Here is a 23300-nt window from a genome sequence, read left to right as displayed (position 1 = left end):
GTGTAATACTTCCCAATAATAATAATAATCTTTAAAAACTTGCGATTCCTTAAACTGGTTTTAATTCGTCGAAACAAATTTGCCACAATATGGCGGTCAACCCAATGTCCACCTATTGATACAATGCTTATATACACTCAATAACACTCCCTTATACATTTAAGGTGGCTGCCAACATTCGAAGAACCAGGTGGTAAGTTCAGCAAGTGTAGTAATCTGGAAAGTGGGGGAGAAGGAACGTGGTGCCCGATGTGTAGTTTTATTTGTATAATCGGCACAATTAAACAAGGTGATTAGTTGTATGCGTACCCGGTGTATGAGTAAAATAGGCACATCGGTATGGTTATCCCAAGTCACAATGGTATCAGTAGTTACTGGATCTTATAACTCCAAACAAGGGTACCCAAAAAATGGAGTGGCGCACGCAGGGGGGGTTTCTGGGTCTCCGCCGCTAACTAAGCGCCCACCATAGCGGCACTTTACTATACAGCACCGCCGCGGCTGCTGTATAGTACAGTGCTGCCGAAACGGAGCTGCTGCACATGCGCACCAGTTCTCTCGCGTGTTGTTGTTTTTTTGGGATGGGGGAAATCCCCCCTAACAATCCTGCATGCGCCCCATAACCACAGTATACTAGTCGTATACCTCAATAATAAAACACCCAAATAAAGTGCATATGCTAACAGAAAGATAAAAAAAAAAGTGAGGCTTATATGCACAAATCCTTTTTGCCCTGTCTCTCCAAGACCACTCCATGTCACACAGAATGTATTAATGTATATATTTTTTTATTTATTAACCAAGTGGTCAATCTGCACTGTGCAGTCCTTTCTCTATTTGTCACAAAAATCAAATACAGAATGAATACAATGTAATCTCACAACAACAGTAAAGGGACCTTGTAGTCCTAGTTTCAGATGATATGAAACAGTGTAGTCAGCAGTGGGAAGAGCCAGCAGCAATATTACTTAAATACTTGGTTGTATTGAAAGATATATTAGTAACAGGAATAGGGATGTTATATTGTCACTTTATAAGTCACTGGAAAGACCTCACTTTGAGTATTCTGTACAGTTCTGGAGGCTCTATCTCCAAACAATCATTAATAACAATCACGAACAAGCTCCCAGCTGCTGTGACTTTGGGGGTGTTCGCTATATGAGGTCACACACGATTCCAGCCCGCAGTCTCTCTATACCTATTACACAGGTTATAGACATGCTGAATCGCCCCCACAACAGCGCGCTCACACCCCAAGACACTTCAGGTTTGCCACCACCTACTGAATATGGGCAATAGGATCCCCAATATACTGTCCCACACCGGCACACAAGGCTTCTAGCTATTCACAGACTAGCAAAACCCACACCAGCAAGCACAAGGTTAACTCTTCACACCTCCAGAGTGTTACACAAATGTAAATACAAGCACACACAGCTTGTTAATCAAATGTATCAACAAATCACACACTGGCATTCCAAGGGTTAACTTGGTCGAGCTCTCCTCTAATAGGCTAATGGATTTGTTAGAGTATCAAGGACGCAACATATTAAATTATAGATTTAATATACAAAAGTACAGGGCATTCAGATATAAAGAAAAAATATTAATAAACAACTGATATAAAACATACACAAGCAAACAGTTTAAAATAACAGGGGTTACATTCAGATTAGCACTTACATGAATTGCATTCTGGCCAAGGGAAATTGGCTTGGAAGATGGGCAGCTTATCAATGTGAATTGATTTCCCAAAACGTCCGACAATTTGCTGTACCTGGTCTCAGCCTTTTAAAGACACTTCCACACACCTTTCTGCCCACAGGGGGTTGTGGCATGTGACACTTTTTTCAATCACCATTTGCATGTTGCCTCATTTACTAACCAATTCTACTATGTGATCTAACTTGTCTCTGGAGCGTCACACAGAGCCAATTTTATCATTATTAAATCCTCTATGACTTTATCTTTTGATACTAAACATGATAAAATTTTGACACTGTGACATACCTTTTCCAAAGACATGTGATTTTAGCTGTTTCCGGATATCACCCGTACCTGTCATTCACAACCCTGGTGTGATTTCTGCTCCTCAGTATGGAGAGGCACCCTGATTCCCCAAAATATGAACTATGAAGACATTTTCCTTTGAAGCTATTTCTAAATACCTGTATAGTCCTTCAAAATGCTGCCTTGGGCTGCAAGGATGTCCAGCTGTGACCGGTCCCACAAAGTCTATTCAGGAGTCCAAAAACTTGTGTTAGAATATATCACACAGCAAGAGCTCTTTGAAGCTGCCACAGGTGACACTCCTATCTTCTCACACTGGGATCTGCAAACCCATCAAATATATTTACATCAGACTTTCTGCCTTCACATTTTACACTTTCGTAGCTGAACTTATCAATGGATTCATTTGATATAACATATTTACACTGCAGTTATGATTCATCCTGTATATATAACTAAGTTCCCTATGTTCACCACAATAACATAGAAAATATTCAAAGAAGAGATACAGCAGGGGAGCATAGCAACGCTAAGGAAAGACTACAAGGGCTGACCATGTATGGTTTACAGGAGAGAAGGGACAGAGGTGATATGCTAGAGAAGAATTAATAGAGATCAGGAACGTATCACATTTATAAATAAGGGTATTTCTAGAACAAGGAGTAAGGTAGACTGAAAAGTAAAAGAAGGATTTTTTAATAGAAAGAATGAAAGACATCTATCGCGCCGCTGGCACAATATGAGTACATGTATGTTATTTATACTTAAAAACTTATCATTACTGTTTAATGATGTGAATGAGTTCTCTGTACAGCGCTGCAGAATCAGTGGCGTTATATAAATATAACTGGGAGATGTCTTATTCCTCCTCATATATCACTGTACAGACCTCTCTCCTCTATATAATAACATAATATAATATGGATATAATACAGTGTGTGCTGGGATCTGTCTTATTCCTCCTCATATATCACTGTACAGACCTCTCTTCTCTATATAATAATAACATAATATAATATGGATATAATACACAGTGTGTGCTGGGATCTGTCTTATTCCTCCTCATATATCACTGTACAGACCACTCCTCTATATAATAATAACATAATATAATATGGATATAATACATAGTGTGTGCTGGGAGCTGTCTTATTCCTCCTCATATATCACTGTACAGACCCCTCTCCTCTATATAATAATAACATAATATAATATGTATATAATACACAGTGTGTGCGGGGATCTGTCTTATTCCTCCTCATATATCACTGTACAGACCCCTCTCCTCTATATAATAATAACATAATATAATATGTATATAATACACAGTGTGTGCTGGGATCTGTCTTATTCCTCCTCATATAACACTGTACAGATCCCTCTCCTCTATATAATAATAACATAATATAATATGGATATAATATACAGTGTGTGCTGGGAGCTGTCTTATTCCTCCTCATATATCACTGTACAGACCCCTCTCCTCTATATAATAATAACATAATATAATATGTATATAATATACAGTATGTGCTGGGAGCTGTCTTATTCCTCCTCATATATCACTGTACAGACCCCTTTCCTCTATATAATAATATAATATAATATGTATATAATACACAGTGTGTGCTGGGAGCTGTCTTATTCCTCCTCATATATCACTGTACAGACCCCTCTCTTCTATATAATAATAACATAATATAATATGGATATAATACACAGTGTGTGCTGGGAGCTGTCTTATTCCTCTCCTATAAAATAATAATATAATATAATATGTATATAATACATTACCTGTGAATAAATAACGTCTTCCACCACATAAAATGGCGTCAGGAGACTTGGGCCACGCCCCCTTCGCAGCGTCACCTGATGCGACCAGAGGATATGATGTAAAACCATCGTGGTGTCTGGGAGACTCTAACAAAATGGCCGCCGCTGATCAAATTTAAGGACACTAATATTAGTATTATTTTACTCTAGTAACTACGTTTTTCCCAATAAGATTTCGTTTCTGCTGTTTACAAGACACTGTATGTATTTGCCTACAGAAGTAAAGTGCAGCATTTCCCACTAAGCAGATATTCACTAATCTGTACTACAAGGAAATGGCCGCCGCTTTTCTATACTGAGGACACATAATGCCATATAATGTATATAAACTTACTCTTTCTATTAGTTATCGGGCATTGAGCTCTTAGCTGTCTTGTGCAAAGTTTATTATTCTTCCTCTGTAATGTATGCTATAGAGATAGTGTTCCTATTATAATATATACATGGTATTTCCTATCCATACATATGTGTGTACATATCTGTATTGCATTTTATTTTACATACCATTATATACCATATAATATACCATCATATATTATATACTATTTATTACACCATTGCATAACATATAATGTACCATTATAAGTTATATACCATATATTGCAACAGTATATATTATGTACCATATACATACCTCTCAACTTTACTGCACTAAAACATCACAGTGCACATGACCAGGTCACGCTGCTCCTTACCCCCCTCCCCTCCATTGTAACTATGTTGTGGCCGCTGTACTTGTTTATTAATGGTGAATTATACATTACAGTATGATCATAGATTTGAGCAGGGGGCCGTTGTAACTGCTGGTGGGGTCTGGGCAACTGGAAAGGGAATCCTAATGCTAACAATACAGTATTAAATTGGACACAGAGGTTAATGTTAACAGGTGTCACAAAAAAGTCACAGTTCCCAATAATAATGGATACCAGACCATCTCCCATTAGAAACTCCACTTTATTTCCACCACCAGCGTACTGGATTCAAGTTGTATTAAAAACTCATGAGTAAAAATAACAGAGTTCAAGCACAAGAGCTGACACTCCAGTGTTTCCCATTTATCCCTCTTCAATGAATTCCCACAGAGTCCACCCTGACTTCTCCAAATCTCTGACAAATGTCCACACTGCTCTCAGTGGTCCTGGCAGTCCTCCGAATGCATCTGATTGTCTACCTTCCCCTACAGCTCCCTCTCTCTGGGTTGACTGCTCAGTCCAAGTTGCAGTGGTTTATCTGTCCCGTTAGTATCACTTCATACCCGTACAGACTGCCTATAACCAAGGGCCAGTTCCCAGGCATTTAAAGGATATAAAGGGGTCTATGACCCATCGCATGTTGCTCATGGTAATTATAATGGCTTATTGCAATGATAAGAAATTAATTAACTTGGTAATTTATTAAAATTGATTAGCCCACACAGCGGTTCTGATAGGAGCTTGCCCCGGCCAATGATCTACAGTACAGGTTCTTATGCACAATTTGCGTTGGGGAGGTGCACAAATATCCCTTTCCTCATGGGATAGAACAGCTAAGACCATCGTCAGATCTACGTGTTTGACAAAGTTCTACCATTATGGTCATTACTAATTATGACTAGTTAATTATGGCCACGCCTTGTGAAAGTGACCTGGTTTTATGTAAGGTACTTGAAAAGTCACATACAATTACATCCACATTTATATAAATAAATGATGATGATGATGATAATCCACAATGTGAGGAGTGTTTAGCTTGAACATAAGTGTGCCTTAGAGCTGTGTTGTTATTCATTTCATAGCTACAATAACTATTTTGTTTGTGTGTATCACAGGAGAACACTGCAGAGAGGCCCAGTCCCACCAAGAGGAGGAAGAGTACAGAACAACTTAGCAGAGGCCTGTTGCGGAGGCTGAGGATGGATCTCTTGAGGAGGGGCCACAGGAGGATGTGTGTGGGGCCATGTACATATTGTGTGTGTGTGTGGGGCCATGTATATATTGTGTGTATGTGTGTGTGGAGGGGGGGGGGCATGTATATATATATATATATATATATATTGTGTGTGTGTGTGGCCATGTATATATCGCGTGTGTGTGTGTGTGTGTGTGTGTGTGTGGGGCCATGTATATATTGTGTGTGTGTGGGGGGGGGGGCATGTATATATATATTGTGTGTGTGTCTGTGGGGCCATGTATATATTGTGTGTGTGTGTGGGGGGGGCATGTATATATATATATTGTGTGTGTGTGTGTGTGTGTGTGTGTGTGTGGCCATGTATATATTGCATGTGGGGGGGCATGTATATATATATTGTGTGTGTGTGTGTGTGTGGCCATGTATATATTGCGTGTGGGGAGCATGTATATATTGTGTGGGGGGGGGGGGGCATGTATATATATATTGTGTGTGTGTGTGTGTGTGTGTGTGTGGCCATGTATATATTGTGTGGGGGGGCATGTATATATTGTGTGTGGGGGGGCATGTATATATTGTGTGTGTGTGTGTGGGGGGGCATGTATATATTGTGTGTGTGTGTGTGTGTGGCCATGTATATATTGTGTGGGGGGGGCATGTATATATTGTGTGTGGGGGACGGACATGTATATATTGTGTGTGTGTGTGGGGGGGGGGGCATGTATATATATATATATATATATATATATATATATATATTGTGTGTGTGTGTGTGTGTGTGTGTGTGTGGCCATGTATATATTGTGTGGGGGGGCATGTATATATTGTGTGTGTGTGGGGGGGGGGCATGTATATATATATATATATATATATATATATATATATTGTGTGTGTGTGTGTGTGTGTGTGTGTGGCCATGTATATATTGTGTGGGGGGGCATGTATATATTGTGTGTATGTGGGGCCATGTATATATTGTGTGTGCATGTGCATGCAGTATTTTAATATAATACGTGAGGGAGGGGAGTATAGTGTGGATGGTAGGCTCTTTAATGGTGGAGTGTAGGTGGGGGCTAATTATTTAAGGTGAGGTGAAGGAACCTTTAATTTCATGATGGGGTGGTTTAGGGCTATCAATTGAATATGGTGCTGATTTTGGGGAGGAGGGCTATTTATTAAATGTGAATATGAATTATTTATTGCTGGGGATGGCTGTGGTAAATGGCTATATTTATTAAACTTTAAAGCTATTTAATTTATTGCTGGAACTGTTTGCAGGGAGGGAAATATGTTTTGAGTAAATGGGTATATTGTCAATTTAACGTTGGGGCTGATTGTAGGGAAATAGTTCTAATTATTAAATGTGAATATTATTATTGTGGGGACTGGAGGGAGGCCTAATTATAACACGTGAGTGCTATTGTTTTATCACCGGGTCTGGTTGGAGTTTTCTAAATCTCATGTACCGATTTGTTTTCAAAATAGGGCATCCAATATTACAGAATCAAGACAAGAAAGAACTGAGCTAAAGAAACAAGCTGCTACAAGTGGTGAAAGTGACCAAGACAGGTAGGAGAGAGAAGGACAGTCTGCTTGCTGTCCTGAATCTGGTGTTGCAATCCTGAATTTGGGTGACTGTTTGACTTAGTCAGGATTTGGTTTGACTGCAAGGACAGATGGGAGGTATGTACCGCTTCACAACGTACTGCTTGTGAAGGCAGAGCTGTGTGCTTCTAACAGTAGTGCACACAGTATTGCCTGTGTATTTGTCTAAAATGTTACATAATAGGGGCCCTGCTGCCTTAAATACCCTGGGTCCCCTGAGCCTTAATCCAGTTCTGGTTAGGGGAAGGGAACTGATAGCTGCTCCAAGTCTCTGGATAGGACACAGTCTGCAGAGAAAGCCGAGGAGCTCTAAGTATCACAAGATTTGGTAATCTCGTGAGACTAAGAGCTCCCCTGCTCGCTCTACAGGAAGTTCCCATCCTGATGGATGTCAGCAGCACAAGAAGCATAGATAAGTACAGTGGGCTGGGGGTGTCATAATGTGCCTGGGGGGGGTGGCATGATGTGGCTGGGAGGGTGTGATAAATGTAATGTTTTATTATAATGTATGTATCAATGCCCCATTTTGGCCACACCCACAACACAATGTGGCCACGCCCCTTTTCGGTGCCGCCACTGTGCGGTGGCTGTTTCTTTCATGCTGGGACTTAGGTGGGCCTTCGTACTTTAAATGTCAGGGCTGATTTTTAGTTCCAGTCCAGCCCTGTTTGTCGGCTTTCTCTTTCTGTATTTTTTGTAGGTGGAACAGATCATTCCATAATCTTTTACCACCAACCAATAAAATGTTTGAAACCAGTCACTGTTTACACCTGATAAGCGGGGTTAAGAGGCACAATTTTCATTTGAAACAGACAATTCTTACTCATTATTAGTAACTACTTGCTGGCTGGACTGGACACACACATATATTTTTTATAATTATTTTTTATGCCTGGTTACTGAGCCTCTGCCTGTCTGGATTGGCTGCCAGGACTGTGTTAAGTGGTCTAAAACAATCTGCTGGCAGCAGTGATCAAACAGTTCCTATAATAATAGGACAAACAACGGTGCTGGATGGCTGGAGCTGTGCTGGACAACTACGAAGGAGAAGTTCTGGCTGACCAGAACCCAAAGCCCCCCTAAAGTACGACAATAATACAGTATCAGTGTTCCCTGACTTTGCTATTTAGGTCCAGAAGAGCAGGGCCCAATTTACTTAAGTAAAGCAGAGACTCAGAGACTTGCAACTCCCCAATGCAATGATGTTTCCTGCTTGGCTTCGAGTAATAGCGGTTGTCCGTACACATTATTTTTTCTCTACACCTAAGGAGGCCGTGAACCGGCTGGACACCGGACCCCCCCGGGCTGGGGCACAGGCGAGATAGAGAGCCTCTTGTTATTGTGTTATCATACTGTTTATTTTCATGTCCTATTTTATAGGATGCACTGACCTGTATGCTAATTATTCCCAATTATGCATTGTGTAGATGTTTCATTTCTGGAGAGTTCCTTGCTACAAAATAGTGGTAAGTAGCTCTCTGTTGGGATTGTTAGGGTTATAGTTATACTAGTGTTTTGTTTCACTATGGTGCATTCCAGGGTATATTTGTTAAGTTTTATTTTCTTTTTGTTTATTTCTGTGTACTGTGATGCAACTGAAGAGGTCAGTAAAAAGGGAATAGTGGCTAATAATAGCTTTTTGTAATTTCTGGTTTTCTACCTGTACTAAGCTGTGCATTTAATTGCTTATTAGTGGACTCTGCTAGGGTTTGTATTGGTCCCTGATCACTTTATATCTTTTGATTTCTGCTTTATGTGATTACCTGTGTAGGTTGGTTGGTCGAGGGGACTTATTGTATCCATGAGGTCCATTTTTATGTCTTGTCGGATGGGCTCCAATAAATAGGAGAGGGGCCCAGTCTGCTTTCCTGTAGCGTGAGGAGCTTCAATAATAAAATGAAAAGGTTATTGGTTCTGGTCCAGGTTAAAAAATGTAACCCTGACACAGCATGCATGGTTGAAATTCATCTTGCAGGTAGTTACTGGCCCTGATAAAGCCCTGTGTGGAATGGGCTTACCATGCAGTGCATTCCCCTTTCCAGGAGTCTCAAAAAAACCTTTGTTTTGTGCTGGAGCAGACCCAGATTAAACCCTATGACCGTTACTGATTTATCCAGTTCCTAGTGGACCCTTTTCTTACTATCCTATTGGCCATTTACGTCCCTCCACCATTTAACTCGAAAGTGCTCAAGAAGGCTGCTGCCTTTATCACCCTTTCCCAGTAGCATGTATGGGTGATTTTAATAATGTACTTACTTTATGCTGGTCTGGACAGGTGGTGAGCGATAATCTCGGGTGTTAAAGTTGGCCCCTCCTCCTTTGCGAAATTACTGGCAGACATAAATTCGACATGGTTGGTGGATACCTAGAGGCTTCGATTTCCGAGTCTTCAGCATTTTTCTTGCCATTCTATGACACACCACACTTTCTCCAGTATTGACCTTGCTCCTTTCATATAGTATAGCTCTTTTGGTGGGGTAGGTGACTTACCCGGCTAGAGGCATTTCTGCCCATTCACCACTTCTGCTCTCAGTTCTCTGATGTTACACCCTGGGGCTCGGTTTTGGAAACAACCCATTCTGACTCACTCTCATGGGCATGTGGCGCGATTTAGTGAAGGGTATTTCACTCTAAATGTGGACACAATCCTACCTCCTGTTCTCTGGGATGTCTTGAAGGCCTTCCTGAGGAACACCTTGATTGATAGTGGTGAGGCATAGAAGTTTTCTAGGGAAGAGGAGTCTAGACTTAAGCTGGAGTGTTAAGATCTTGAACATATTTATCTTTCCATTGACTCCTCATCTGACCAAGTGACTACATGCTCAAAAGCATGGGCGGATCATTTGCTGGTTAAATCAAATCATAGGTCCTTTCTTCTAGAACGCTATGTATGCCTACAGCAATAAGAGCAGTAGCCTTATGGCCTACCTGGCTAGGACAGAATTACATAATAATAACATTTCTGCCATTTCAGACACCAGGGTTCAACCCACTTCTGCAGTAAGCAAATTGCAGACATTACAATAATCTATATGGCTCTAGGGCACGCTATTCCCCTCTTCAGCTAAATGGTTACTTTGATCGGGTACGCTTCCCTCGTCTTAGCTTAGACTCCCTACAATATCTTGAAGATTGATGATACAGTGGGAAGGGCTGCGCTCAACCCCAAATCAGTCAAGAGCAGCAATACTCGGGAATCCCTTCCTGTGAATCACAAAATATACATACACGCAATGTATTGCGCTCAATTACCAAAAATGCATATGAACACTGACCAAATGTTAGTAGATGATAATTGTAAGTGCATATAATCTAGTCCTGATAATAAATAATTATGAGAAACCAATGAGGCTAATGATATTTCAATATATGGTCAAATGTAAGACTGATAAAGTATGGATATTAAACTGAACGTCCACTAGAATGTGTGAATAACCAGATAGTAAATAAGGTATATTGGGACCAGTCTAAATAGTAATGACCAGGGGTTTAATAGGCAGATGGTCATACAAAAATAATAAAAACAATAAGACAATAAAAGAGCAAATTGCCACAAATGAAAGCAGTGAACATTTAAATTAAAATAGTCAATAAAAAAGTTAATATTGAGTCCAAGGGGATTCCAATATGAACCCTTATGTAGAATCCCGATTGAATAGGTGATTAAGCTTGCTATCCAAATATTGCAAAAAGATAAAGTCCAGTGATTGAAAAAGCCTCTGGTGAGGACTAAGCATGAGAACTGTACTCACGAAATCCCGGGTCGCAGGATGTATATACCAGGGTACCTGACTGGAGATACAGGGATCCGGGGACCGCGGTCCAGATGTTAAACAGGCGGTGAATTATCAATGAGGCTCACAGGGTATGTGAATAATGAAACGGACAGCAAGCAGATCGGAGTGCGTTCCAGGGTGGAACGCAAGAACCGGATGTCCTGTTGTGTCAGCAGATGTGGGTGTGACCAACGCGTTTCATCTGCACCGCAGATTTGTTCAGGGAATGTGAATAATAGGTGGGGCTTGGTGAAGTCATTTATATAGTCCGCCCAATGATTGGATGAATGAATTCAATAGGGTTTGTCATACATTAATAAGCCTCAATACTACTCATGCCGAAAAATACCTGTATGTTATAACTAGCAGATACAATATTGCGTGGTAAACATATACACGATACATACAGGGTACACACAAGGGTACCAGCGCTAATTAACATAGTAATAGTGCACAATCTTCCAGGTAAAAGGACAGTAGGGCCTATAAGTATATTTTAAAATTCTATAGAATGTGTAAGATTAATGGATGGAGGGTGTATCTGACCCAACAAATATTGAATCTATGCAGAGAGAATAGTATATGATTGACATACTTATATTTAAAATATATATACATGTATGAATAACAGCAACTGATTGCAGCAATAAATTCCTTGATAGTTCAACAGATTAGTCTAAAAGAGGATGTGTGTATATTGTCCATTTGCTAATTGGTTATGGAAACAGTAATTAAACATTCATAGGTGTACGTTGTGTGTTGGTACATAAGAGGTGACGTGCCTTGAAACTCAATATCACCGTATTGGGATGGATCTACTACATGTATTCTACTGTACCAGATGTTCCCGGGAGGTCACCCATCCCGGTACTAGACCAGCTCCACTCTGCTTGGCTTCCAAGTTCGGTCGGGGTTGGGCATTTCCAGGGTGGTATGACCGTAGTCTACATGGAGATACTATACCCAAAGGGACAAAGGCGGCATGGGCACCAGAAGTCATTGACTTATAACCAGTAAAACACAATATCCTGAGTATATAGAAATGACACCATATTATAATGAAACATCATATTCCACATTAAGTCCTCGTGGTATTAATGAGTTGAAATATAGGATTAGTCTAGTTTCCCTGTTGATATTTTTAATTGGGTCTCCCCCTCGCCAATTGTTGTGTACACATTTGATGCCTAAAAGTGTCAACCCCTTCGGGTCACAATTGTGAGCAGTTTTAAAGTGGCTAGAGAGATGATGCTTATCGAAACCATTGCGTATGTTCCCGATGTGCTCGCTAATTCTGACCTTCAGAGGCCTAATGGTGCGGCCAATATATTGTTTTCCACATTAGGGATTTCATCACGTGTAGCACTAAGAATGTTATTTACCTCATTCAATGCCCATGTGGAAAACAATATATTGGGCGCACCATTAGGCCTCTGAAGGTCAGAATTAGCGAGCATGTTTAATTACTGTTTCCATAACCAATTAGCAAATGGACGATATACACACATACTCTTTTAGACTAATCTGTTGAACTATCAAGGAATTTATTGCTGCAATCAGTTGCTGTTATTCATACATGTATATATATTTTAAATATAAGTATATGTCAATCATATACTATTCTCTCTGCATAGATTCAATATTTGTTGGGTCAGATACACCCTCCATCCATTAATCTTACACATTCTATAGAATTTTAAAATATACTTTTAGGCCCTACTGTCCTTTTACCTGGAAGATTGTGCACTATTACTATATTAATTAGCGCTGGTACCCTTGTGTGTACCCTGTATGTATTGTGTATATGTTTACCACGCAATATTGTATCTGCTAGTTATAACATACAGGTATTTTTCGGCATGAGTAGTATTGAGACTTATTAATGGATGACAAACCCTATTGAATTCATTCATCCAATCATTGGGCGGACTATATAAATGACTTCACCAAGCCCCACCTATTATTCACATTCCCTGAACAAATCTGCGGTGCAGATGAAACGCGTTGGTCACACCCATATCTGCTGACACAACAGGACATCCGGTTCTTGCGTTCCACCCTGGAACGCACTCCGATCTGCTTGCTGTCCGTTTCATTATTCACATACCCTGTGAGCCTCATCGATAATTCACCGCCTATTTAACATCTGGACCGCGGTCCCCGGATCCCTGTATCTCCGGTCAGGTACCCTGGTATATACATCCTGCGACCCGGGATTTCGTGAGTACAGTTCTCATGCTTAGTCCTCACCAGAGGCTTTTTCAATCACTGGACTTTATCTTTTTGCAATATTTGGATAGCAAGCTTAATCACCTATTCAATCGGGATTCTACATAAGGGTTCATATTGGAATCCCCTTGGACTCAATATTAACTTTTTTATTGACTATTTTAATTTAAATGTTCACTGCTTTCATTTGTGGCAATTTGCTGTTTTATTGTCTTATTGTTTTTATTATTTTTGTATGACCATCTGCCTATTAAACCCCTGGTCATTACTATTTAGCCTGGTCCCAATATACCTTATTTACTATCTGGTTATTCACACATTCTAGTGGACGTTCAGTTTAATATCCATACTTTATCAGTCACACATTTGACCATATTTAGAAATATCATTAGCCTCATTGGTTTCTCATAATTATTTATTATCAGGACTAGATTATATGCACTTACAATTATCATCTACTAACATTTGGTTAGTGTTCATATGCATTTTTGGTAATTGAGCGCAATACATTGCGTGTATGAATATCTTGAACATTCCCTTAGAGCAGCAATTTCTTCCTTTCCCTACAAAAAGACCCCGGGGTAGATGGACTGCCAATGGGACTATACAAAAAATTGTATGCATTTTTTTTATCCCCACGCTCCTAAGCACTTTTAACAACCTGATGGAGATGGCTTCTTTGCCACCATACATGCCAACAACAGCTTTGAGATAACAGAAACACTTATCTCCTAGATAATCCACCCAGACCAGACTAGTTTCATGTCAGGAAAGTCCACGTAAATTAATCTGAGACGTTTGTTTGCTCACCTTCAGGTGCTGATGACCCCTGGATATGAGGTAGTGATCGTGTCATCGGAGGCCTTTGACTTGGTGGAGTGGGGCATTCTCTGGGAGATTATGAGGAGATTCCAGTTTGGCCCTAAGTTTATAGGCTGGGTATGGTATAGTGTGAACAAAATTGCATTATACAGATGCCATGCTTCTGATTATAAATAAACAAATAGCTACCTCGATACTATGTTAAATCTCGTGGATTATTTTGGGGAGTTCTCTCGCTTTAGGATTAATTGGTCTAAGTAAAGTATATTTCCAATACAGGGGATGGTGCCTCCTATTAGTGGAGCGCATCACACCTTACAGTGGATGCTAGCATTTAAGTATCTGGGAATATGAATTGCGAACCAAGTTCATCACTATATTCCCCTTAACATTGACCCAGAAGTTGCCTTTGTCCATGTTGGGTAGAGTTAACTTGATTAAGATTATGTTACAAACCAAATTTGTGTACCCACTACATCATGCTTCTCTTTTTTTGCCTGGGGTGGGCTGTTTTTAGCAAAATAAACAAGCATCTATCCTCTATGCTCTGGTGGGGGAAGGGGGAGTTGAAGGCGCGCATTAAATTGACCACGTTATATAGGTTCCGCACCTTTGGAGGCCTGGCCCTTCCAAAAGTGAGAGCTTACTAATTTTCTATGCAGTTGGCACACTTGCGGGAGTGGATTGGGGATTCTCCATCAGATGTATTGAGTGGATTCCTGGGGTGGCATACAGGGTTCTCACACTCTTTTTATTTTTTTCTATTTTCTTTTTATTCTCTTTTCTATTGTTTTATTAATGTTTGTTCCCAATTGTAAAGCACTACTGAATTTGCTGGCGCTATATAAATGTTGATGATATTGATATGAAATATGATGCAGGTGGCCATGCATACCAAGGGTGTGGACCCCCATGTACCCATCTGCTATAATTCTGCTTTGATAGAGCTGCGCAACTTGGGGTGTTTTTGTGACTAGCAAGATATGGGTGTTACCACCCTTGACCAATTATATGTCAACACTGAAATCTGTTGCACACTTACACAAAGACTTTCCACTCCCTAATTGGAGGTTCTATAGTTATTGGCGGCTGAGGCATGCTCTACAGAGTGTTTAGGAGCCTCAACATTAGGTTTAACCCGGCCCTTCTTAAGGCTTTGCTTCTTCAGGTGAGCTCTGCTCAAACTATATCCATTCTATACGCCAATGTCCTCTCCTGCTTTAATCTTGATGACCTAACTGACCTTAGAATTAAAGGGAGGTAGACCTTGGATCCCTGGATGATGAAGACTGGAGCTTTGCACTGGGCAGCGCCAGAGAGCCTACCTCCTGCACAAGGTATTGTCAAATTCAATTATATATTCTGCATCCTATATACTGCTCTTGTCACCGGCTCTTCTAAATGGGTGCCAGGACTAATTCCAACTGCCCTAATTGAGCTCTGTTCTCTGCTTCTTTCTGGCATCTACTTCGGGACTGCCTAGCGGTTCAGATGTTTTGGTCGGCAGTGGTGTCTACTATCCAGAACATGGCTATTGACATCCCCTTACTCATCTGTAAAACCTGTATGTTTGGTGTTACTCTGGATTTGCTCCTTAATAAATGTTTAGTCCAATATGTCACTAAGTAATTTGTGCTGGCCAAAGTTATAATAGCTAGATTCTGGATGGCTCGAGAAGACCCTAGCTTCCATAGATTGGATTGGTTAATGAGGCTGTAGAACAATACAGATACAGATAGCAGTCTCTGAATGCCATTCACAAATATTTTAAGGTATGGTCCAGGTGGGATAAGTCCAGGTATTCGGTGCAGTCGCTAGCACACGATTTCACAGAGGAGCTTACCTGAAACACCCCGTCATTCCCTGCTCGTCTTCTCCCATTCACATGTGAATCACTTGTGAACAATATGAGTGAGGCACTAATTGCCATGATTTTGTTTTTCTCTACTGGGCTATTGAGGTTCTGCTGCCATCCTTCTGTGCTGCTTTGCTGAGTTTTCAGTCTTACTTCATTACAGGTTTTCTGATCCCCTACACTTTTCCATTGGTAAAGTGCTAAGTGCGTGAGAAAATTTCTCAAGCCCCTCTCTTCTCTAAAAGACAAAAGTTTCTGGCTATGGATATGGTGCATCACAGGGTGTTTTCCTTATATCTTTTATGTGTAGGTTGTCTGCTAGTATTTAGTTTTAGTTTGTCTGGTGTTATGTTTTGTTTTTCTCTGTTGTTTTGTACTGTAAATCTTTCACACAAAAAAAGGAAACGTTCTGAGAATAATATAAGTTGCACGCTAACACACAGTGCAGCAGGTATAGTGCAACTCAGATGTTTGCCATCAGACTTCTACGGCCAGGAGGCACGGTGGCTTAGTGGTTAGCTATATAAATCATCATAGTCAGCTATTTATATAGCGCTACTAATTCCGCAGCGCTGCACAGAGAACTCACATTAGTCCCTGCCCCATTGGAGCTTACAGTCTAAATTCCCTAACACACACAAACAGACAGACAGACAGAGACTAGGGTCAATTTGATAGCAGCCAATTAACCAGTATGTTTTTGGAGTGTGGGAGGAAACCGGAGCACCCGGAGGAAACCCACGCAGACACAGGGAGAACATACAAACTCCACACAGATAAGGCCATGGTCGGGAATCAAACTCATGACCACAGTGTTGTGAGGCAGAAGTGCTAACCACTAAGCCAACGTGCTGCTGATGATGAGGCAAGTATAAAAAAGCCAGGCAGCGCACCCAGGAAATAGGTCCTGGGGAGAACTCTGCTGTAGTAAAGTATGTGACTACTGTACAGATGAAAAGGATATGTAACAGGCCTGCTATCCCAGAAGGGGAAAATCAAATGTTGTAGTGATTTAGAGAATAGAGGGGATTGGCTTGGAACCTTAAATTTAATACATCAAAATGTAAATAAACAAAACAGAATACAGAATGAATGCAATGTAATGTCAACAACAGGAAGGAACCTTGGAGTCCTGGTTTCAGATGGTATAAACAGTGTAGTCAGCAGTGGGAAGAGCCAGCAGTAATATTACTTACATACTTGGCTGTATTAGAAGAGATATTAGTAACAGGAATACAGATGTTATATTGCCACCCAATAAGTCACTGGAAAGACCTCACTTTAAGTATTCTGTACAGTTCTGGAGGCTCTATCTCCATATAATCATTAACATAGAAAATAGTCAGAAAAGAGATCCTGCAGTGCTGTATGGGGAGGGCATAGCAAAACATATGAAAGACCACAAGGGCTGACCATGTATGGTTTACAGGAAAGAAGGGACAGAGGTGATACGTTAGAGAACCGTTAATATAGATCAGGAACGTGGCACATTTATAAATAAGGGTATTTTTAGAACAAGGTAACTGTGGATTCTGTAATTAATACATGCTGTGCTATTACTGTTGCTTCTCAAATAATGCAGTAATTATGACAAAAAAACCGTAAATATAATTCACCTGAATGCCGTAACAAATAAAACTGTTATTCTACGTATTGCCAGCATAGAGAACCTACAAAAACTGGTCTGGTAAAAAAAGAGAAAATAATTAAGTGGTTAAGTCTTTTAAAGCCCTTAAGCTGGATACACACTACTGAAAATTTCTCCTGATGGGATATCAGTAACGATTTTACCAACGACTGAAAGTCCCCATGAACAAGCTGAGTCATGCGTACACACCTAGACGATTTACCGTCCGATCTGTGGTTTTCATCTGTCCAAACCATCGGCTCAGATGATCGTGACTCCGTACACACTCTACAGATATCTTTCGTCCCTACAGCAATATCCCAACCTAATTTCATTAAAATAATGGGCTGACGCTCAGTGCACACAAAGACACACCCAAACATCCATAACGAGACTGGTAAATAAAAGAAAAGCTTGTGCTTGTTGCCATGATGACAACGCTGCAAACAATTAACCGTAGGGAAAGGAAAAGAATTGCATTTGTTGTTCGAAGTAATGGTTGCCGAGGACTCTTTTAGACATAAGCCACTACTACAGGAGATACAGGACCAGAATTCTGATGACTTCAGGAATTTCTTGCAGATGGATGATCCTACATCAGTAGCCTCTTCAAGTTGTCACCCCACTTATCCAAAAGGTGGACACCTACTTAAGGAGACTCCTTTCTGCAGAGCAGAGACTGGTTGCTACCCACATATTTTGGCTACTGGGAGGACACTGGCTGATCTGAAGTACAGCAGAGCAATTTCACCACAACCTCTTGGTCTGATCATATCTGAGACCTGTGAGTGAGGTCATCATACAAGTTCTACAGAGACAATATATGAGGGTTGGTGAAAGAAATACTCAGACTGTTAAAAGACTTTTCTTTCATTCATATATAATAACATATTAAAAATAACACACACACACACACACATATATATATATATATACATATACACACACACAAGCATATAAAAATATAAGCCACATAATGATGGTGATCTATATTATCCAAGCAGTAAGCACTTCGACTGTATGTCAGACGGTAGGCAGGAGGGGTACTGGACCCATATATGTAGACCAGAGGACTAGTTACAACCCTCTGATTTTTGGCTATTGGCTGATTTCACAGCTATTTCGCTGTAAGCTCTGGGTCTGAATATACCAGAGACCTGTGAGGCCATCATACAAGTTCTACAGGAACAATCTATGCAAAAAAGAAAAAAAAAAAGTTTTTATTAAAATATAAAATGAACATATTAAAAACACTCAAAAAATATATACTTTATAACCTAAATAAAAATAACAAAAAACACATATATGAATTATAAAATAATAACTCAAAAACAAAAAATATTTACAACTATATATAGAACAGATAGAAAAACACCAAAATCAAACTGTAAAAAAAACAAAACAATCCAAAAATTAAAATTTCATCACAAGTGTTCGTACTAAAAATTTTCGATATTATCTAAGGATAGCGCACTTTCACTGTATTGCAGCATACTGGCACTGTTGCTTCGTGTGGAAGTTCTGTAGGAGCGGTACTGGACCGTGTTTCCATCAGGTGATGTTGACTGGTTTCTCACCAGTGTGAGATCTCTGATATGTAACAAGAGATGTTTTACACATAAATTATTTCCCAGTCAGGACATGAAAATGGTTTCTCACCTGTGTGAATTCTCTCATGCGCAACAAGATTTGATTTATTTGAAAAATATTTTCCACACTCTGCACATGAAAATGGTTTCTCACCAGTGTGAATTCTCTCATGTGCAATAAGATGTGAATTTTGTGTATAACATTTCCCACACTCTGCACATGAAAATGGTTTCTCACCAGTGTGAGTGTTCTGATGTGTAACAAGATGTGATTTGAATGTATAACATTTACCACACTCGGAACATGAAAATGGTTTCTCACCTGTGTGAATTCTCTCATGAGCAGCAAGATTTGATTTTTGTGTAAAACATTTCCCACATTCTGCACATGAAAATGGTTTTTCACCTGTGTGAATTCTCTCATGTGTAACAAGAGAGAATTTATTTGCAAAACATAACCCACACTCAGAACATGTAAATGGTTTCACACCTGTGTGAATTCTCTCATGCGCAACAAGATGTGATTTGCGTGCAAAACATTTTTCACATTCTGCACATGAAAATGGTTTCTCACCTGGGTGAATTATCTGATGTGTAACAAGAGATAATTTATGTCTAAAACATTTACCACACTCTGCACATGAAAATGGTTTCTCACCTGTGTGAATTCTCTCATGCGCAACAAGATGTGATTTGCGTACAAAACATTTTTCACATTCTGCACATGAAAATGGTTTCTCACCTGGGTGAATTATCTGATGTGTAACAAGAGATATCTTACGTGTAAAGCACTCCCCACACTCAGAACATGGAAATGGTTTCACACCTGTGTGAATTCTCTCATGCGCAACAAGATGTGATTTGCGTGCAAAACATTTTTCACATTCTGCACATGAAAATGGTTTCTCACCTGGGTGAATTATCTGATGTGTAACAAGAGATAATTTATGTCTAAAACATTTACCACACTCTGCACATGAAAATGGTTTCTCACCTGTGTGAATTCTCTCATGCGCAACAAGATGTGATTTGCGTACAAAACATTTTTCACATTCTGCACATGAAAATGGTTTCTCACCTGGGTGAATTATCTGATGTGTAACAAGAGATAATTTATGTCTAAAACATTTACCACACTCTGCACATGAAAATGGTTTCTCACCTGTGTGAATTCTCTCATGCGCAACAAGATGTGATTTGCGTACAAAACATTTCTTACATTCTGCACATGAAAATGATTTGTCATCTGTGTGAATTCTCTCATGCGCAACAAGAGTTGATTTATGTGCAAAATATTTCCCACACTCAGAACACGGAAATGGTTTTTCACCAGTGTGAATTCTTTCATGAGCAACAAGATTTGATTTTTGTGTAAAATATTTCCCACACTCTGCACATGAAAATGGTTTCTCACCTTTGTGAATTCTATGAGTAATAAGTTGTGATTTATTTGAAAAACATTTGTCACACTCAGAACATGGAAAGGTTTTCTCACCTGTTTGAGTTGTCTGATGTGTAACACAGTTTGACTGATGTATAAAAAATGTATCACATTCAGAAGAAGAACATATGCCATCACCTATATAAGCTGTACTATGTGCAGTAATATCAGAGTTATCTGGAGAGCATGCATCATAAGTAGAGGGATCGGATGATATATCCACATTGTAAAGTACTGGATGTATATTTTGATTAACACAGTTTTCTCCTGGAGAATCTTGTATGATGTGATCTTCTGTTTTAAAATCTGGAGACAAAGTGAGATGTCCCTCCGAGGTACTCCTGGTTTTGCATCCATCTGCTGGAAAAATATGTATAGAGATGGATATCTTGTTTATTACATGAGGAACACATTATATTCCCCAGAATGTTCATACTATTAGTCAGTTCAAGGTGTTCAGTTGTTTAATTTAAATTTCCAAACACATAAATACTTGATTACATTATAAATGTACTAAAACAACATATGAGTCTTTTTTGAACAGATAAAACATTTTCTTACAAGATAACACAACCCCATTACTATGCACATTGCATAGACCCAGACAAAGGGACATACAGACTTGTTATTTTGCTTTAGTATTGCTCAGTGTTAGTATCTACACACTGAGAATCAGACATTCAGGTTGTCAGTACCAGCAGTCTTAGACATCACTGGCAGCCTCCAACACTCAGCAGACCTCTGATTGCTGGGATTCCAAATTAGAATCCTTAACAGAACCCAGCTGGGCTCAGCCTCAGGTTAGAGATGACATAACTCCTCTCTCAGGTGTTACCACTAACCTCCATTACAGATTATGCTTGCAGGGAATCAATCACCAATCAACCAGTCACTATAAGAATCTGCTCAGTGCACTACTCAAGCACCTGAGTATTAATTGTGTCCAACATTGATACTCCCGCTCAATCAGTGGTAGTCATCTTTCCAATGACTACCATTCCGACGGGAGGGAGGTAGACAGGAGAATTCCGATGCCTATGACAGCAAAACCTAATATATATAGACTTACCCAAAAACTGACTGAATCCCGGCACTATCATTATGCACACAGCTAAATTCCAAACAGTCAGTTTGCTGCTCATAAGGGGGCAAAGCCAGGTACCGGCAGCAGGATAAAATAGAAATGTTATTTCAAAACGTACAATAAAAAGCTATGGGGTCTGCTTTATAAACCCTATTAACTTTAGCACTGCCAAACTTAATAGTGTTTAAAAAAAACAGACCCCTAATCTTTTTATTTTACCTTTTGTAGTAACAGTTCTACTTTATCCTGCTGCCGGTACCTGGCATTGCACCTTTATGTGCAGCAAACTGACTGTCGGTAACTTAGCTGTGTGCAGAATGACAGTTCCGGGATTCAGTGCTCTCGCAAATGGTTTGTGTTAGCTTTTTGGGTAAATCTACATTTATTAGATGTCGCTATCATAAGCATCGGAATTCTTCGGTCCACTTCCCTCCTGTCGGAATTCTCGTCCTCGAGCATTGGTACCCCACCCCTGCCAAGACTATACCAGGAAGTACAGCATCCCATCGCATTTCTTCAAGTCCTGTGTCTAGCACACCAAAACCCACACCTGCAGTGTTTTTGGCAGAGCCCTCATACAATCTAAGTACTCTGGTGCTTTTATGGAAGAAACCAACAACACTGAGCCGCGACTTGGGATCTCAGTGAGAAAAGTCCAGATCCTCTTGCGGGGAACGATGGTGAAGTCCAGTGGGGGTCTTAGACTCCACGCCAGAGTATTTGGATGCGCCAATCCCGCCTGCTAGTTCTTGTCAATTGTGTGTGTTTACTCCACTACCACTACACTTGCTGTCTATCTTTGATCCACAGCGGGCGATATACTCCCTTGTATACTTCTGTTTATTGTAAGCTACAAACTGTTCAAAAACTGCCAACACTTCCGTGAACCTCATTACATGCTACGCACTGCTCAACATGTGAGAACACCTCTGTGTACCTTATTGCACCCTACGTGATGTTCAAACAGTACCAACACCTCCGTGTATCTCATTACACACTAAGCGCTGCCCAGGCATTGCCTCAAAACTCTTTGTACTCCATTGCACATTACCAAACCCCCATACTTTGTGTACTCAGATGTACCCTCACCAATTTGACTACTGTGTGAAACACCACAGTGTACTCCGGTGGGATAACCTCTCTTTATAACGTCATACATCTTCTTATGTGTTCCTTCTTGGATACAAAATGCCAAGTTCTCACTCAAGAATTATTTCACAGGGGGATCATAGATAATGTCACATGTACCTGTGAATAGGGACGATTATGGGTAATATCAAACGGTGTTTCATCCCACTGATCTATAATTAAATCACTAAGGTGACGTCCTTTGCACCGATATAAGAAAATAAGTGAGAAGACTGGTCAGATCTCTTGGCTGTCAGCACACAATGATATGATGTGAGGAGGAGACTGGTCAGATCTCTGGGCTGTCAGCACACAATGATATGAGGAGGAGAACATGAGGCTAATAGTAGCTGATGGCTTCTGACTCCCCGTCTGTGTTAGTGATGGAACAAGGAGAATTTTTTTCTGCAA

General features: G+C 40.1%; 1 protein-coding gene and 1 pseudogene across 1 annotated transcript in view; both read right to left on the bottom strand.

Annotated features, from left to right (window-relative positions):
• The window catches only part of LOC142151064 (uncharacterized), a 94507-nt gene that overhangs the window by 19938 nt on the left and 51269 nt on the right, over positions 1-23300 (bottom strand). The window contains exon 5 of the mRNA XM_075206360.1: positions 19307-20650. Coding sequence (XP_075062461.1) covers positions 19307-20650 — 1344 coding nt within the window. The remainder of the gene's footprint in view (positions 1-19306; positions 20651-23300) is intronic.
• On the bottom strand, positions 11941-12059 carry LOC142155206 (5S ribosomal RNA; annotated as a pseudogene).

Source organism: Mixophyes fleayi, chromosome 4 (genome assembly GCF_038048845.1).
Source record: "Mixophyes fleayi isolate aMixFle1 chromosome 4, aMixFle1.hap1, whole genome shotgun sequence".
NCBI classification, from domain to species: Eukaryota; Metazoa; Chordata; class Amphibia; order Anura; family Limnodynastidae; genus Mixophyes; species Mixophyes fleayi.
This window is presented reverse-complemented; position numbering and strand designations above follow the sequence as displayed.